This window comes from Trematomus bernacchii, unplaced genomic scaffold (assembly GCF_902827165.1).
Source record: "Trematomus bernacchii unplaced genomic scaffold, fTreBer1.1, whole genome shotgun sequence".
Taxonomy (NCBI): Eukaryota; Metazoa; Chordata; class Actinopteri; order Perciformes; family Nototheniidae; genus Trematomus; species Trematomus bernacchii.
Genome location: NW_022987720.1, coordinates 12686407 through 12706312, shown reverse-complemented (window position 1 = coordinate 12706312; position 19906 = coordinate 12686407). Strand labels below are relative to the sequence as shown.

Genomic DNA, 19906 nt, shown 5'->3' with positions numbered 1-19906 from the left:
ACACACACACACACACACACACACACACACACACACACACACAAATATACAGATTTGCTGCAATTAGAGTCGTATGGTGTGAGCTTACTGCCTCCCACTATTCTAACCAATAAGGTCATTTTGTAGATGAAGAAAGCAAATCCATTTCTACACGGTTCCCGTTTCCAATGCACTCCACAACCCTGTCTCTTCTTTGGTCCAAACAGTAAAATGAATATGTTTTACTGTATTCAGTGTCCTCATTTCTTTCTATCTGCATTGCCGTTCTTTCTTCAGAATCCTAGCCTTTTATTTCCCATTGGAATGTAAATGTAAAGCAAGTGAATGCAAAGCCATGGATGTTGTTTATACGATGGTACAGATACAGATATAGACAGCGTTATCGAAATGACTGACTGCAGCACTTAATATCAAAACAGTGTTTTTTTTTGTGGTCCTCATTCTGCCCAGACTTTTAAACATTTGGCTGTTTTTTGCCTACAAAAATCTTTGTTTGTCTCAGCTACATAATTGAATACCATTAATTTAGCGAGCACTGCCTCACAGCCAAGAAATGGTCTGATCTTTGTTTAAAGTGTGTCAGCTTTTTAGCCCTATTAGTAGTTTGTTCTTCTTTGGGGTGTGTGCAAAGCATTAGGGAGGCAGCACTTTAGAAGGTCACTAATGCACTCAGCCTGCTCCAGGGAAAAAAAAGGCATGTTGGATGTTTGTTTTTGGCTTTTTTTCTCTCTATTTACAGTGGGTTCTCTGGAGATGCAGCATGTGAGGATATCATGGTGTTTTGAGTGTGAGGGAGGAGAAGATGGGAGAAACATTTACCGCATTGCATCCTGTCTGCTTCTGCCTGCGGGGGTTTAAGGGCCGTGATCAGACATTTACAGAGAACAAAAGGGATGTTGAGCTCAAGACGGCAGTTGTGGAGAGTAATAAAAAAAAAAGAGGGTCAGAGGTTTTTGAAGTTCTGTGAGTTAACTTTCGTTCTGTTATGGCCAGGAGTATGTTGTTAAACAAGTGTGTAGAAGGCAGTGGAGCGATGGTGTGGGGTCACAGTGTCACAGTGTCTGAGGGGGAGCCTGCAGATAAGAGCCTGGGTGCCCGGCGCAAGGAGCGACTGCAGAGTACACCTGGCCTGGCAGCTTCACGCCATCCAGGGACAAACTGGGAAAGGCTTCCTCCTCGGCCGTGACCCAAACTGACAAAGAGAATCATGTGCGATGGTAGGAGCAAACAGAGGAAGGCTGACAGTGTTAATGTGTCACTGCGGTATCATGCAGAGGTTTCCGTGAGTGTACGTAAATGCTCGCGTGTGTGTGTGGCTCCGGGGCCGGTCTACTAACAGCTGTCCGCTTTTCTAACCTTTGTGTGTGTCATACTAAATAAAGGCAGGAGAAAATAAAATAGGTGAGAAAAACAACAAGTGAGAGGAAAAAGGTCAGACTTGAAGAAGAAAATGATGGCGCTGGAGTGCTTGCAAGTCAGAATTATAAAGTTATCACTGTTGATGCAAAACGTTAAATCGCTAGGGAGCAAAGCATCCCCAACACGTTGATTAACGAAATTAAATATAACCATCAATATCATATAAATCAACCTTAATTTAATTAGCAAAACAAATGAGAAACCATTATTTATTAGATTTTGTCTCGCACCTCACTCTATTAACTAATAATAGATGGCAAGACAAGGCATGCAGGGCTTTAAAATGATTATGATGCAATACATTGAGGTTTAGGGCACTTGTGAATCGTGACTATTCGCACTCTCTGGTACAGGTTTAAAGTGATTTCTCTCTGAGGATATGCAAGTGACATAAATGAACCAAACATCACCACAGTGGCTACTCTCAGTGGCACAGGAAATAGGTTGAAAGTGCTGCCATGAAGATAAGGAGCAAAAACTGTTTTGGGGAAATTTGATAGACTGCTGAAAGACAAGAGGAAGACGATCACCTCTTATTGAAACACTACTTTTCCTTCCTTTAATGCAACTTGATTGGAATGAGTGTAAACAACTTTATTTTTGAGTTTCTAGCCATATTTAACGTCAACATTTTGAAGACATTGCATCCATATTGAGTTTGTTTTGGCAAACTTTGTGTAAGACTGGGTCAGCATTCAGACACACACTCCACCGCTATGATTTCTGGGAATGTTTCACACTGCTTAGACGACAGCCCATTTTCACACAACCACTTTATTATTCTGTATTCCAAGAGCCGAGCTGCGACAATGTGAGACCCACTTTTTCCACGAGCCATGTTCTTCCTTTTTTTGCAAAGCAGATGCTTTTTTGTCAAAAGACGAAGATGAACAGGAAATCCATTTTCAGTTGCCCCTTTACTTCCTTCACCATCACTGTTTGCAAGAAGCTCTGTCAGCGTCAAGTCCATTTGTGCCGGAGAGCCAACACTTCCCACTTTGTGTAAAGCAAAACATTTCAAACAGAATCTGACCTGGTGTCAAACACTAAAACGCAGCCGGTAGATGATTTTTCTTGTTTCCTGTTTAAAGAAATAATGTCTTTTGAAATACACTTGAAACAATTCACAGTTAGTGCCATCGAACAAGACTTTGATGGCACTTCTGCAGCGGGAATTAACTTGTTGTCTGCTAGAGGGAAATGGATGAAATGATACAGGGAGGGTCTCCCTTAAGAGCAAAGTGAAGCGGTCCAACATGGCAGCCGGTGTCACATCCCATTCCTGCCAGGTCTGAGGAACGTCCAGTCCCTGACACTTGTCCAATCCAAGCTATCTCAAGCTTTCTCCTCCAGCTTCACAACGGCTAATCTCTCCTGACACCTCGCACAACCCGGACAGGGAATCACTCTACCCTGAAAACAATCCAGCCCCCCCCCCCCCTTTCTTTCCTCCCCAAATCGGCAGCAGCCCCCCCTATCCTTCTGTCCGTCTTCCTTATATTTCTCTTTACCCTCTCCCTCCCTATCTATCCCGTTCCCATTACTTCTCTCTGTGGCCTACTCTTTCTCTCGTGTCTCCATCTGTCTTTGTCAAACTATATTCCGCTCCTGTTCTATCTCGCTCAATCTTTCCTCCACCCTGTCTCCCTCCTCCATCCGCACTTCCTCGCTGGGTATATCATGCCTCTGTTGATGAGAATCTGTGAAAAGACGCTGTGATTGCCGATTGAGGAATAGCCTGCATTTCCTTAAGGACTCGTCAGCATTCAAGAACGGCCTTTTACTCCACAGTTGGATGTTGCTAAAGTTGGAAGTCCTTATCTCCAAGCGCACCTTTACAGATGGGAGAGGCTCCACAGGATCACTTAGAGATGGCGCGCATGAAGCATACACACAGACATTTCCCTCGACACCCATTTCCCTAAATATACCGTTGGTTTTTTTCAGAGAAAAGAGAGATGAGGGACTTGCTGATAAAATCATCTTTTAATGTTTGCACTGGCAGGCCATTGTTAAAACGTTTGGTTTAAACAGAACAAAAACACATTTCAAGTCATGAAGTCTCACAAAGCAAATGAGATCCTTGTACAGATCATTTTCCCTATTTAGCGTTTTTTGGGATACAATAATTCTCGTAAGACAAGCCACTCAAAAAATCCCATTTATTATTTAAATGTATTCAACAATTCCAAAAGATAAGATAGACAAACATGTCATATATTTCATTTACAAGCTGTTTGTTCTTCTCGTTATATCTATAGAGGCTCCCCACCCTACAGAGCACAATCTCATTGGCTGCTGAGGAAAATATCTGTCATTGGCTGTAGCACAGAATAACTCTGAAAAAGGAACGATGTAGCTATGGCACATGCTAAAATGCAGACCCTCACCGGTATGCAGAGACACATACACACTCACACTCACACATACGTGCAGTCATGATTGAACAAGTCACTCACCCAATCAATTTCATTCTCAAGCAAGCTGTCAGGCAACCATGTTGAGTAAATATTACCATAATGCCTGTGTGTCAGTGAGTATGCAGCTAATGAATGGATGACATCCAGTGAGGCTCAGAGACACTGAAACAGAGAAATTGCCCACTCACTGTTACTGTGGCTGAACGCCCCCTCCACCTCCCCCATCATTCTCTCCGTCTTTGTGACTTACTCTCCCTCCGCTACAAAAGAGGGCCTCGGAGGTCAGCACAGCAAAGAAGAAGAAAAAAACTGTTCAAAAAGGTTACCTCTGAATCTGGAGATGTTTGCTTCATCACATGCCCGGTGGTGTCGCCGAGCAGAGCATCTACATAAAACTAAACATAGAAAGAAGACGATTTGAACTCTACTTTAATCCGTACAGCAGCAGGATATTGTGTATGTGCAAACAGTGTGAGGTGGTTCGTGGTAAGGATATTTTCTAAATGAGATGTTTCCTTTTTTTAGATACATTATAAGGAATAGTGCAGAATGAATTCTTATTCTCCACATGAACAATATATAGTTACTTTGCTGTACCCAGCGATGAAGAAAAACACCCACTGTCATGAAACACTCAGTCTTACATCGTCTTAAAGATTTCTTTTTCCAGCTGTTAGATGCCTGAGCTGCATCACAAATAACATCTGACAAATCTGTTCTCTCAGTCAAACGGGATATGTTCACAAGGGACAAATATTCTCTATTTTTTTAAATCTCATCTGTGTAGAATATTATGCATGTCTACAAAATAAAAACACACTCTTAAGGAAAATCGCACGGAACAACACTACACTTGAGTCAATTGAGTCCACCGACAGTACAGCTGTTGCCACTGTGGAGAGAAGAGGTGAGGTCATCCGCTTTTTGCAGGGTTTTTCATTTTTGTTGATATTTCTGTGCAATGGAGCAGGGTTGAAGAGGATAGACACTGAAAGCGAGGACCTCCTGACACGTAGGCATTGTGGCGAGGAGATAAAAACAGCCCACCTCCACCCTACATCCTCCGCCCGGCCCCTCTCAGCGTGTCCTCGGAGGCTTTGCGACAGACTCGGCTACAGAGCCTGGATGTCTCGGCTGATGGATACAAAGCAGAGGTGTCCGTGATGATGGAGAGAATTAGGAAAACTATAAAGCATTCCAGCTTTTAACACACACACCCAAACCCACCCAACTCTTTCTCTCAATCTCTTCCTATCTGACTGTCTCTGTGTCTGTGTGTTCTCAGTCTGCGTACAGGATGAAGCCATTGAAGGTGCTGTACTTGTTGTTGTTCCCTCCGTGGGCTTTGCCTCCGTCCAGTTTGATGTACACCTCGTCCCCTGCGTCCAGATGGAGGATGACGCTGTTGGAGGCGTAGTCGTAGTTCTGGTCTGCGTCCTGGGCGATGGCACTGGCACGAACCTGGAACAGCAAGGAGAGGAGAACATGTTGGAGAATGGTAGGCTTGTTAGCTACAGTTCATATGAGGACAGTAACTTCATTGATATGGGAAATTCCCCAAATAGGTTGACATTTCAAAGTTCTTCCACGGGTAGAAAGATTTTCTTCATTATAGAATAAAGACATTCAGGGACTCACATTTCGTTACTAAGGCTACTCACTCTCCTACATTTGTTATTTTATTAATAGAAAATGCTCATAATTTTTCAAAGATACAAATCTGCAAGAAGAAACACATAATGGTTGGGAATCTTTTGATATAAGTGTTAGTTTTTATACATTTGTTTGGCTGTTAAAGAAAGTGCAGGAGTTTATGAGAAAACAGAACATATTAAAAAATGTCCGGTTTCACAATCATAAAATAATATTTTAGAAAGTTGCTGGACTTTATTTGAATAATACGGTGAAAGCGTTATGCAATATTGTGCTAATTTAGAAAGAAACAAATGAAACCAAGGTCTTTCAAACAACTATTCAAAATGCAATTGCAATAAAATAGAAGTGAAAAGTGAAGAAAATGTATTTCTTTTTAAAATCTCACTAGATTGAAAAGTCACTATGCTGCTGCACCAACAGAGAGTAACGTGTTGCACAGAGGAAGAACGTGAAATGTACCTAGACATTTTAATGTCATAAAGTTTGTTGGCACAAGTAGTTCTTCATATTGATATTAAACGTACAGGAGCAACCACAGGGTCAGGCCAGCCCCAGGCCTCTCTGTCAAAGCAGATTTATGGGTTCAATCAACCCAGCGGTCCAAAGACCTGACACTCGACCTCGGAACAAAAAGTCCACAGAAAGTTTAGAAACTTCGCAACATGGCTGTCTCTGTGGGTTTAAACCTGTGTAATAATAAATAACAGAAATATATACTAAAAGTGACATGAAGGATGCCCCAGCAGACATGTTTCATAACAAATAGCGAGGAGAGACAATAGTCTTTGGAATACCTTTTCATATAATACAGACATGTTGTATCTATATTTGGCACTGTGTAAGTAATATATACGTGTGTGTGTATGTGTGTGTGTGTGTGTGTGTGTGTGTGTGTGTGTGTGTGTGGTGTGTGTGTGTGTGGTGTGTGTGTGTGTGTGTGTGTGTGTGTGTGTGTGTGTGTGTGTGTGTGTGTGTGGTGTGTGTGTGTGTGTGTGTGTGTGTGTGTGTGTGTGTGTGTTTGTATTCTGCCAGTCTGGTTATAGGACATTTGGAGCAGTTTCTAAATAACCTGTCCTGACTCATTAAGAGCGCCACCACAAACACGCTCTATCTCTCTTGGGAGGTAAGTGTAGATGCAATGCCAAATGGGCGCTGAAACAATAGCTCTGTATGACGTAGAGAGACTAACTGTACATGTTATAATGAATGACTTGCTTGCTTGAAAACGCTGTATCACAGTTGCAATTTTTAAGACATTCAACTGATTGTTCTCTTTGCTACATCAAATACAAAAAGGGAGGATGAGTAGAAGGTTAGGGGGAAAATAAGTGACATACAATGAAGGTCTCAGGCTGCATGTTGCCTCCGTCTGTCTGAGTTACATATTTCCCTCCACAACGCTCTTAAATGTTAACTGCATTCTGTACAGTGCAGTGTTTAGTATTGGGATGACAAAGAATGCTGAGAATAAGCAATCTTTACGCAGCAGAACTAGAGTAGTTGCGTGAGTATCAATTGGCAAAGAACAGACTGACAGCGAGAAGCCACAAAACAAGGAGAAAGAAAATCTGGCTGGAGTTCAGGCCTGGCAGAGCATCACAGATCTTTGGGTCTAAGGGTCAAAAACTGCAGAACTTCATTTACATTATCTGCCAGGTATCTTTGGTCAACTAAAATTCACTACAAAAATTGTAATTATTACAACTGTCCACCCAGTATAGATGCAAAATGAAAATGTAATATTGCTACTTTAACCAAATAGGCATTGTTTAACAATTCAAACAACAAAAATGGGCCACTCCTCAAAGCGTACACTCAGCGCAGTATCTCAGTAACTAACAAGGATAACTGCAACCCCAAAAGATCATTATTTTTTCTCTTGAAAAAATAAATAATGTTCTGTACATCCTTAAAGGTATCCATTGGTTGAATTAGCCAATTAGTCGCTTAGTCTGGTCAGTGAGGTTGAATTCAAATCAATAGTTTACGTGCATTTGAAGTATTTTTCTTGTGGCTCATTATCGGGTCTCCTGGCCCTTACCTTGGCCCGCTGTTTGTCCACACAGCTTTAAATTGTGGCTTTTAAAGAGGGTTTCGACAAGCAGGCCAAACAGGAGGAATAGAGGATGCCCAATAAAAAGTCGGCTTATTTAAGGAGTAGACACAACAGACGTATTGACAAATGTTCAGAGTGGCCAGCTACAGGCAGAGACCTCCTGCCATATTGCCAAAACTAACAGGGAGCAGCTTCTACTGATTTTAAATATATTTAAGTCGTGTTTTTTGCTATATTGAAATAATCAAGAGTTTGTTTTTATTTTGGTTTGTTCCCTTTTTTTTCTTGTATTGTTTTACAAATATTTCATAATTACCAGCTGTGACTATTTTTAGTACGTTCTTCAAATTGACTTCTCTGTTTAATATTGTTCGTACTCTTAATGCTCATCATCATCAAATGATTTTTAACAACCTGTGTTGGAAGTCTGCAGAGGTGTGTCTTATTAACCCAAATCATTGAACAGATATATGGAAGCCATTTTGAATCATTAAAGTTGATTTACCATGTCTTAAAAATCCGCTCATAAATCCGAGAATAAAGTTATTTCTAAAATCTTTTTGATTATTATTTTTGTACCTCTTTGTGTTTTAAAGTATTGCACAATAAATCAGAAATGGCGCATGGAAAAGGAGATGCACAAAGAACTTTAGGAATAACTGGTGAATGCTGTTTTTCTCTTTAAACCAGACACTTTTGGATTTTAAATGGTTAAAAATAGTTGTATCCAGATTATGTTTGTAATGTTAATTAAAATATGTCTGTTAGTGTCAATGGATGTTATGCGCCACAGGTCTACTGTCCACCTGACATCATGCATCAACAGTATAAAAGTGATTCAATTGAATTCAATATACGTCTGAATAAACATATATTTGTTGTCATTAAATGTCCTTACCTATATATTCATACCATTTGCTTTCAGTAAAGGTTTTATTTACGTCTGTTATTAGACCTATGTTGAGCTCTCTAAATTAATGTTTTAACCATTGGTGCATGGTGTCCACTGAAGTGTACCAAAGTAATTCCTTAAAATAACATATATTTAAATTAGATTTTTCACTTGTTTAGTAGTAGTAAGTAAAAACAATCATAATAGATGTTATGAATTTGTGATTGAATAATAAAATAGAAAATGTAAATTGTTCATGAACTTCATATTCAGTAGTTTGTTTCAATGGAACAGTATATGACACAGCAATGTATTTCTGAAATGTGCTTTTTTTTCCAGTTATACGCCAGTGATAAAAAAACAAGACATTTCTCCACCGAAGCATGTAAGCAACCTAAATACTTTTCTCCTTGTCAACACATCGACAAACAGTGAGAGTTACGCTAAAGTAAAGGTGAATCAGCACCCCTGCTGTAAAAAACATTAAGGCGTGAAGGTACGTGATATCTGACATTGAACCCCCCCCCCCACCCACAGCAGGCCGCAGGCTGCCGAATGTTGCTCACATGTTACAGAACATCTCTTCACAACACTTAATCTGTGGGAACATTTCTGCTGTTATCACCACAAAATCACCTGAGAGCTGTCAGTGTTTCTTGTTGCTGCAGGATAACAACTATTTATGAGCATTATTTACGCTGATTGTCTGTGATTCAGCATTTGATATAGGAGTATAGACTGCAAATATACTCAAGTGTCACCGCAAAAAAATACTAACATTTTCATTTACTTGCAGATTACTTTGCTTTCAAATCATTCTGAAGCTTTTAGTCATACATCAATACTTTTGCTGGATTTCTTTTCCTCATTCAACCAATCAGAAATAGTCTGAATGATTTTCAAAGGGAATCTGTCCTTTGCGTTGCCTTCGTCTCAGTGTGTTGAAGCAGAGACAAGCAAGGTCGACACTTGTTCAGCCATCACAACAGAATTATTGCCAGTGATTTGAAATGAAAACATAATTTTATAATGGAAGGTTACATGAACAAGGAAAGGGCTTTTCAAAGCTTTTAAAGTGAGCCAGTTGAAATTAAAAGAGCATCAAGCGTGGGCACAACACTTGAGGTAAATCTTTGTTCGGATGATTCATTTACGTCAGCATTTCAGTCCAGCAAAGAGAGAAAAAACTGTACTCTGTGTCTTCGAATCACCTTCCTTATGTTGAGAGAAGGATAAGGGTGTCTGTAAAGGCTAATCTGAATAATTAAATTCTGAGGAGAGGTGTTAAGATGCAGGAGTAATATATGGAATATTGTACTTTTTATTGTTTATCCTCCTGATTAAATCTAGCACAGCTCATATCGATGTGCAAACAAAGCCTCCTGTTCAGATTCTGAGATGCAGGCGTCCGGAGCATATTAATAGCGTGCAAAAGTCAACACCATCCTATTAGAGGTTTACCGCCTAGGGTTGGTGAGGAGGCGGCTGATGGTGGCTCAGGAGGATTTGTCAGTTGGGATTTTAATGAAACTTTATCAAAATATTTGCTTTGGAGGTGTTCAATCTGAACCTGGGAACCTCTGGCAATGTCACAGATGTGTAATTTCTTTAAATGACTGCCTTCATTTGCTCGTCGTCACGTGCATGATTTATGTGTTTTTGTGGGATGGTGAAAGACAATATAAATGACATTCTTTTAGCAGAGACAGTATGAGCTTAGACCTGGTGAGAGAAAGCTTCTCTGAAATCCTTCCTGTTCTTCCTCAATGATATTTTTGTTTTGTTTCTTTGCTCTAATGGTTTTTATCCCCTTCTGAGACTCACTGCTGTTGTTTAGGCCTCCTTCGTTTGCTATCAAGGATAAGCGTGCATGAATAAAGCCTCACTATTTTGGAAATAATGATCAGTGAGCTATTGGAGCTATTTTTCTCTCTGGTTTTCTCAAGTGCACACAAGGCACTTGTTAGGGATATGAGGTTTAAATGCAGTGTATGGCAGACGCATAGCGAGAGATGAGCAGGACTAACAGCCAACTGGCAGTGTGTGACCTTGACGCGGAATATGTAGAGGAACTTTGACAAGATAAACAAAGCATGAGGCTGTAAGCGCCGGCTCTGGCGATTGTAAATGAGGTGTCAGGCAATGTTGTCTTCCTTGTGGCTGCTCGTGCGTGTTTGCATCCGTCATATCGTCAACGTGATGGCTTTGATTGAATAATATTCTGAGTGGAGACACAGAAAACTCAAGGCTGCACTTGGGCTTAATAGATAATGCGTGCTGGGAAAAGTGAAGTGTGGATTCTCTTAACATACACTGTATAACTAAATATGAACATTGCATAATTATTATGTGAGGAACACTGACTGTCACTTCTGCAATCAGCCTCTATTAAAAATACATTATTTTCATTCTATTCTAAACCCTTAATAGAACTGTGTTTACAAAAGTCATGACAATTTGAGGTTTTATCTGTTGTGTCTGGTGCAAGAGAAGCCTGTAACGTCCCACTGGGACATCTTACAAGAGGCTTTGTCACGGTGACAAGGACATGTCTCGAGGCATCTCTGACAGGGATTTGTTGACTTGATGTTGAGCCTCCATTTTGCATCAATGAGTCTATTGGTCGCCTTTAAATCAAAGTGTACTGTCGTCTAATTGTGTTTGAACATTCCAGCTGTGAACTGCATGCGTAATAGCAGCTTAGATAGCGTGCCACCGCTATTGAGCCTGGTCCAACATTTCACTGCTCCTCACAAACAAACACACACAGGGTGAAGGACAGACACACACACACATACATCCACATCCACATAAGATGCAATTTAACAGAAATAATGAGAACAGGAAATTACAATCGGTTGCAAGTGAATTGTAGGAAAGTGACTCGTCTTCCATGTGTTACAGGTTTATTTGTCGGAGGAACCTAAGTGAAAACATGATAAGAGGAATGAAATGGTAACAGGAGATTTGCCATCTGTCAGACGAGAGTTGGAAAAAGCTTCCTGAATTAATTTCACCAGCTGTTCTCTTTGTACCTGCTCAGCCTCCTTTGAAACAGAATGACTTTGCAGCACAAATCTCTCGCTGATTATAAAATTGCTTACACTAATGCTAAAGGTGAGTCTGGTGCCAGACATTAGTTCATTAGTTTATCACATGTATTAACCATATGTGATCCAAATGCTGTAGAAGCATTCTAAGCCAGAATAACAGTATTGTAGCAGTGGCGTCAAAGGGGAAGCATTCCACACAGCTTTTTCTTGAGAGAGCCACTGAAAGGGGCTTGTCGGAGGAAACAGTGGTGGGAAAAAGAGGCATGAACTTTGACCCTCGATCCAGCCACCCTTTTCTTTCTTGTCTGACTCATCACGCTCAGTTAATTACTGCGCTGTCTGCCTCCAGCCACAACACGGAGACCACAATCACGGCTCCCAGCATTGTCTGAAAGGACTTTTTCTGCAAATATTTCAACCTTTGTTCACACTAAGCCTGTTTCTTCCGTGTGCTTCCTAGTTACCCTGAGGCACTGAGATGTTCCCCCTTTTTTCTTAAATGAAAAAAATACTCCTTTAAAATGAGGTTTCTGTACAAGTGTTGGATGAGAGGCAAACTGTAGGCTTTTCCTTGACATGCTACTCCATACAGTAGCCGATTCATCTTCTCTTACTGCGTTGATGTCTTCTGCCCATATTCATTTCATGAGGGGGGGGCAGGAGGTGTTAAACACATTGATTTATGAAGGAAAGTGTGAGTCATTTAAAGCCATTGACTTGCTGCTTTCCCGTGAAGAGGGAGAGGATAATTGTGGGTATCACTGAAGACTGAATTCGGGGGACGGCTAAATGTCAGGGGCGTAGGGAGAGATGGAGAGAGGGATGTTTGCATAAGAGGGCCAGGAGCACTTGTCTGTCTCCCATACGGCCCTCATTATAATGGAGAAGTCTTGTGAGTCAACACTATAGCATCCTTGAGTCAGCCAGCCACAGGAGACGATCCATAGACTATTTTAGACTGTATGTTTTCAGTCGCAGTATTTCATGAGCTTCCTAATGCCAGTGTGTGGATTGTGAGCAATAATTACTTTCTATATGGCCATCTTAGTGTCAAAATGGTTTAAAGTAATATAGTTATTACAGACAAGTGGTGGGCAGTATTCGAGCAAGTTTTGAAACTTCACCAATAAATGATAGATTTCCTTCCCGTTGCTTGCGGATGACAGCCCGATGTCATCTTGACATTTCCAATCTGTGTGGTATTTCCTAACAACATGGGCCAATCTTCATTTGATAGCCCTCGCACCTAATTAGACCAGCTCTAATGTTCCACTCGGCGGAGTGTCAAATCCAATGTCCAATTACACAGCAGATCAAGGCCAAAGGTCCGCCTCCACTACCTCTCTGGCTGATTATAAAAGATATGCCACGGTATACATCACACAGAAAGAAATGGGTCTGTCAGAAGAAGGAAAGTGACGCTTACATGCACGCACACGAAGGCACACATACACATAAGGGGATCAATACCGCAGGCAAAGAGGCTGAGGGACTCTCAAACCCTGTCTGTCTATTTCAGACAGAGTCTCTCTGTTACAGCGGGCAGACACACAGAGGCCTCTCAGTACTGGAGTCAGACCACGATGAAGAATAGCAGGTCTGAACCATACCAGAATGTTAAAATCAATCAAGTCTAAGTATTGCTGTATGTGTGTTTAGATGCCTGTGTGTTTAATGCTTGCAATCACATTTTTCCTAAATTATTTCACTGAAAATAAAAACCAATAATGACCCGAGCCCCTCGTGAAATCTGATTTGGTTATTTACACCTTTCCTTTGAGCGTATAACCTGATCAAACAGAGCAGACCTGCATGCAGACGGCTCAGCTCCTATGTTTAATGTCGGGATTGAAACCACATGCTAAACACAATGCGTGGGTTTCACCTGAATACACAGCAAAAGAGTAAACAGTCTTGTGTGTATGCATACCTGACCTGAAGAGGTGCCTATGACGGACTGTGGGGAATGGTGTTAGAGGAAAATGACACGTGACTGAACTCAAGCAAAACTTAAAAGGTAAAAGGAACCTCTCTCCACAATATCCAAGAAATGGATGGCACACTAACTTATTCTGTTACAGTGCAATGCATCACTTGAGAGAAAATGAAGAATATTGATGGCATTGTGTGTAAGCAAATCAATTCGGCAATACCAAAATATGAATCCTGCTTTAAAAGAAAAGTTCTCCTTTCAGGACTAAAACTTTCTGCTCCTTCGGAAAAGTGAGCTCCTGTAAACCTGACATAGAGGAGAGATGGAGGGCAGTGCACAGTCGGGGTGGGTTGAGGCAGTGGGTTAGGAGGGCGGGGCGGAAAAAGGGGGGGGGGGGGGGGGTGTTACAAGCGTGCGCATGTGTCAATGTGTGTGTATGTGAGGAGGAGACTGCAGCGGTAATTGCTGAGGAAGAGCCATGTGCACGAAGGACGTTGAAGCTTATTAAAGGAGGAGACAGAGTGATTATTCACTATGGTCCTCTTGAGAGACTGACGCTGAAGTCATTGCTTTTAATTAACTCTGAAACGGTTTTGCGGATTAATAACAATATTAAGAAGGGAATGGAGAGGAGAAGCGCAAACACATTCTGGATCTGGTTCAAGCTTTTTAATTACAATTAAATAGACTCTGTGACACAATAGCACCATAACTATGTCTTCTCTGTCTTCTGCATCCACTGCATTTGTCTTCATTGTCTCTGCTGTGTCTCTTAGGATGTGTCCAAGGCAGGTTATAGCATTGATTTACTGGAGAGAGTTTAGGAATGGTTGGGATAGTTGGCAGGCGTGTAAGAGAACAAGCGAGAAAAGAAGCCAAAAGAGTGTGTGGGGCTTGGAAAGCGGATAAAGTGTGCTGTGCTGGAAATAGATTTCTTATTTGTTTCAGGAAGCTAACTTTTTGGTTTAACTTGAAAAGTGTCAAAAGTTGCAACGACTTGTGTTGGGATTCTTGTGTTGAACTCTGGAACCGGAAGAAGAGTGAAATAAATAAAGTAACCCGAGGATGCCGATGGTAGACACAGCTTGTAAGAACCCCTGGAGTGGGAGGAGCACATGCTGGAGTGAAACAGCACTGCAGGGCTTGGAAACACGCTGCTCACTAAAGCCAAAAGATGATAAAATACTAGTATAGTCTGCAATTCCCTGACCTCCCTTGTCCCAACTCACAGTGTAGCTTTTTGCAGCCTTAATGAGCTGAGGAAAGCACCAGTGTGGCTTCAGTTTGACTCTCAGCACTTCATCAATGATGAAGCATAAGTTGGCCCAACATTTATAAGCATTTACACAGACGAAGGCTCCGGGGCCTTCTCCATCAGCCAAACACACAACCCTAATAAACACCACAACAAGAAGACGGTGTGTTTATACCAACTCTGCGTAGGACAAAGGAGGAAGACAGGGACTCAGTTAACACTTTATAAACATTACGCGGGTCTCTGGAGAAGAACACTGCGTGCGTCTAACTTAAGTACCCCAGCAACCTCCTCTTGGGAGCACAATGAAGCGGGAACAGAAGGCGTTTTATAGGAACATATGTTCTTCTTCCCCTATTATATATCAATGTTTTTACGCCCACCCATAAACATTACTGTTGAGTGAGACATTAAATATAGAAGGAGATTGCTGTAACTCTTTTTCGTGCTGGGTGTGAACTTGGCGAGGATAAAGAAATTAACCTCTGGCAGCCTCAGTGAGACTGCAGGTTCAGCATACAGAGTCCAGCTGTTATTTTATCTCCATGCTGCACATATATACTTTTACTGCACAGTTCTTAAAATGTGAGGCCCCGAATGCCTTCTGCTTTAATTAACTTTGTGCTTATTAATCTACATGATTTTCTTTTATATTCAATTTGGCAAAACATTAAAACCATATGAAATTCTAATTGTTTCATAGCAGCAGAGTTGAACCATGGCAGAGAGGCTGCTGGGACATGATGTGAAGTGACAGTAGGAGGATGAGATGTGGTATATTTGAACTTTATCACCTCTTCTCAATGCAGGGCGAAGAAGAAACCTCAACTGTTCATGAAATGGACTACAAATTATTAATTTCCTTTGAACTGTGGTAAGTGTTTTCTCATGTACAGTTAGAAAAATGTCAATACAATTTCAATACCATGTTGCTATACAATTGACTTTGAGGACAAATATATCTTAAAGTATGCATGCAGTTAAAATAAAGAAGTGTGAAATACAATGCAGGCTACACATAAATATCTCCTTTCTCAGGATTCCTTATGATAAAGACAGACTTTAAGTATTGGTAAAGTTTTGCATTGTTCCGTTGTCACTGATATTAGTTTTGCAAATGTGAACATTTGAATGCATCATAAAGCCTTTTTCAACGACCTATTACTTATTTTTATTTATCTTTATCGTTTTTCACGTCAGTCATAATACTGGCAACCAACTAGGCAATATGATAGAGCCACAGTTTTAGCAAACAAATCAAACATTATCTGCAGCGTAACATCCATATCTTTTTTTATTTATTTTTATTTTACAGGCAAACATTTCGGAGCCACTTTGAAGATAAGAGATGTGACGGCTGATCGGAACGACACACATTAACCAACCTGAGAAAACCCTCCGGGGCGCACAATAAAATTAGAGCCCTATTAAAAAGATGCATCAGAGAAGCCGTGAATAGATCATGTCAACGTCCTAATGCATTTAACACGACTGCGAAGACAGATGTGGGCAGCGGTGGACAGACAGCACAATCCGGAGTGCTTCACAGACAGGTATGGTCCAAACATTCGGAGCGAAATTTCTATTTCTCCCTCAACTTAGTGCAGACAAGCAACCAAACACCTGGTCTAAAGGTTATCGGAGATGATTGTTGTAAAAAAAAAACGGAAGATATGTATTTGTTTTGTACACACATAGGCCTAGTCTTTTATACAATTAAAAATAAATGTAGCCTATAATGATAAAAATAAATGCTCAACTTCAATAATAACTATAATTACAGTATTAGCAGGAGTAGCCTACAATACACAAAACAAGTAGACTCGTGATAACATAAATTAAACGGATGCGACCGCGTTAAACAACTCCAGCCGATTCTTTTTCTTCCTCACTCTAAAACTCCGTGAATACCGACACTCCGGCAAAAACTGCAGTTAAATCCTCCGTAAATTACGCGTAATGGCTACAATTTCGTAATGCTACAGTGTAAAGGCACACAAATCGGCTCGCGCTCCATGTTCAGCCCAAACTGTGACCGTCCTTCGGCTCGCGGGACGCGGCAATGTCAGGTCGCATCACGCGCAGAGGGGACGCGGCTGCAACCAGTCAACACATCTTTATCTCCAGGCGCGCGGGGTGCCACAGCTGTGCGCTCTGGGCTTTGGAGGCGCACGGCAGATGCGCACCCTTGCCTTACAATGTCACTTTTTATATACTGGCTGTTTGAGAAATGACTTTCTTACTATGTTGTTTTTTAAGCAATGGATAGGAGGAGAATGAGGATCAGGGCAGAAAGTGGCTTTTCTTACACTGAGGAAAGGAAACTCAGGAAAAGTTTTTCAAAGCACTCACCTGGCCATTCTTGCAGAGGTCTGCCCACATGCTGGTGCCATCCCCTCCTCTCATCAGCACATGGTAGATAAAGAAGTATGTGCCCGGTATGCTGCAGATGAATTTGCCAGAAATGCCATCATAGTTGTTGCCCAGGTTGGTGACCACATCGTCAAACTTGAGGATCTCGTAGCCTTCGTGGGGGTTCTTTAGCCCCGCATAGAAGGCCACCCGAGGCACCGTGCTGTAGGTGGCCGTGCTGATAGCTCCATTCCCTCCCAGACCCAAAATCCCAGTCCTTCCCTGATCCCCTCTGTCACCAGGAGGCCCCGCAGGTCCGGGGGGCCCCGGTTCTCCCAGTGGCCCGGGTGGTCCTGGCTTGCCCGGCCTGCCAGGCTTCCCCTGTGGGCCCTGCAGTAAGGTGGAGGGTGGAAGCACGTTGCTGTTGTCGCTCAGCGCCTCCGCCTCAGCCTGGAGCCCGGTGGAGGTGGTGCTGCTTGCCGGCGTCCCCTTGTTCAGGTAGGGGTCGCACACCATCCGACAGGTGCCCAGCATCTCATAGTGGCTGGCATCTGTACCCACAGAGCTGACGAGCACGGGGATGAGGACCACCAGCACCAGGACCAGCATAACCCCTACAGCAGCCGCCACCAGGGTCTTCCTCCCGATGCTGAGTCGGGGAAGGGGCTGCGCTGCCAGCGTGGGTCTCCCGGGGGCAGAAATGGTGACTGCTTTGTGTGGGGAGCCTGCCACCGTCGGAAGGGATCCGGAGATCCCGAGAAGAGTTGCGAGAGGACCGGAGAGTGTGTGAGGGTGAGACAGAGACCCACATACACTTCTCACTGCTCTGCCCAGTCACTCCAAAGTTGGCAAGCAGTCACTCACACATGCAAAAAAGACCCAGGGATACCCAAGCATACACGGGGAGACATTCAGCCCGCACTTACAAACACAATCTGAGAAGAAGCAAGAAGGATGCAGATCCCAGAGGAATGGAGTGAGAGACAGAGGGAAGGAGGGAGGGAGGGACAGTGAGAGAGAGAGAGAGAGAGAAAACGATGAGAGTGGGTGAGTGTCAGAGATACAGAGCAGCCACTGGATCTGTGTGAGTGTGTGTGTGTGTGTGTGTGTGAGTGTGTATGTGTGGTGAGTTTGTGGTGCCGGATTCTCAGGCTTGGCTTTTTATACGGCAGTAGCAGTAGAGCCCCCCCTCTCCTCCCCCTTGCTCCCCCATCGAGTGGAAGGTTGGTGTGGTTACATCCCCTTCTCTCTCTCTCTCTCTCTCTCTCTCTCTCTCTCTCTCTCTCTCTCTCTCTCTCTCTCTCCCCGACTCTCTCAGAGGAAGGACTCTCATCACATTGCATTTCTTTCTACTACTCCTGAAACCACCAAGGAACTAACAGCACCCCCCCGGACCATCTTGCTCCCCCTCTTTCATTCCTCCTTGTTCTTCTCCCCTTGCTCTCTCCTCCTTCTCCCCACTTTTGATGCTGTTTCTCACTCCCTTTGCTTTCTCCTCTCTCTCATCAGCATCCAGACTCTAAAAATAAAGATGGAGCTGTGGAAAGACAATCTTTTTTTTCTTTTCCTGGAGGTGGTTTCTAGAGATTCGTGCATATATGCAGAAGACAACACTTAAATCGGCTATGCCAGGAAATGCTAGCAGCTTCTTAGATAAAAAAAATGTGCTAATTATGAAAGTTAATGCCAAGAAGGAATTATTGAGCCAACAACTTGAACTTCATAATATCAATTTAACATTGCAGTCACACATGTAGGAGAGAACTTTACAAAATGATCTTAATGGCACGTCACATGGGGCCACTTTTTAAGGGTAAAGGAACCAATCTATCTTTCCACTGAGAGCCACACACATTGACGCTCTTCTGCTGTTATTTCATTCCCCTCTTTGCCTTTCTCCCCATGTCAATAACCCTGTTTCTCCACCTGAAAGCACTGACACCATTCCTTATTGGTGTCTTTTTTTAGGTATTGATTTCATGTTTTTTTTATCAAATCAAGAGTCCTGGTTGGGAGAAAAAAAATCTATATGGAGCAGTGATGTCATTTATTTGACATTTTCATCGCTTCGAGTGATGAATGGTAAAGTAAGAAAGCAAATGACAAAGTCTCTTTGGCGAACGAACATAGTCGTCATGTGAGGCGTTGTGTTGCGGAGAGGTTGGTCTTCAGTGTTTTTTGCTCTTAATACAAGTCTGAGCTCAAAATGGAAGAATAAATCAAGTTGGATGGAGAAAATATGGTATGTCATTGTCAATATGAACTGTTGATTGGGAAAAACGTGTTCATGTCAGCTTCTCAGAGTCAATGGTAAAGACAGCAGAGGCGTATTTGCACTGATATCGCTGGCTTTGAGACCTAAACTGAAGCCAATACAGCTGGTAACACACAATCCAATGATGTGCTGCTCAGGGTCACATTCATGTAAATTATCCATTTCAATATGTAGTGCCTGAAAAAAAAAAGTATCTGGGCCTGTATTCATTAGATAATTATATATTTTGAAAGTGAATGCTTTGAAGGTGAAGTTTTTATTTTATGTTATGTGAACACAATATCCTCAGGTTTTTCATCCTCCACTTTGACTTCTTTATTTACATTTCTGCAAATGATTGAAATCAGGTGGCGTAGTTATTAGTTGGAATAAAACTCAGATTCTTGGCTTTCACATGGTTGCCCATTCCTGGCTCAGATAGGACAGTTTGTGCCTGAGCTGGGCCGAGCTCCTGTGACGGATTGAGATGGATCAATGAGCAGGATGCCGGACTATTTGTCACCGCTACACTTGACATATCACCAGTTATTTTTGCTGCATTTCTCTCCCTACATCATCATTAAACTTCAGTTGCAAACTTATGGCACCACCAGTT

At 42.2% G+C, this 19906-nt stretch overlaps 1 protein-coding gene across 1 annotated transcript; it reads right to left on the bottom strand.

Annotated features, from left to right (window-relative positions):
- Positions 1-3403: 3403 nt before the first annotated feature.
- On the bottom strand, positions 3404-18143 carry LOC117492287 (C1q-related factor). Its single transcript, XM_034142449.1, has 2 exons — positions 17037-18143; positions 3404-5300 (listed from the first exon to the last, which is right to left on the bottom strand). Exons 1-2 carry the CDS (start codon positions 17643-17645, stop codon positions 5121-5123), a joined length of 789 nt encoding a protein of 262 aa, XP_033998340.1. The 5' UTR covers positions 17646-18143; the 3' UTR covers positions 3404-5120.
- Positions 18144-19906: the final 1763 nt, after the last annotated feature.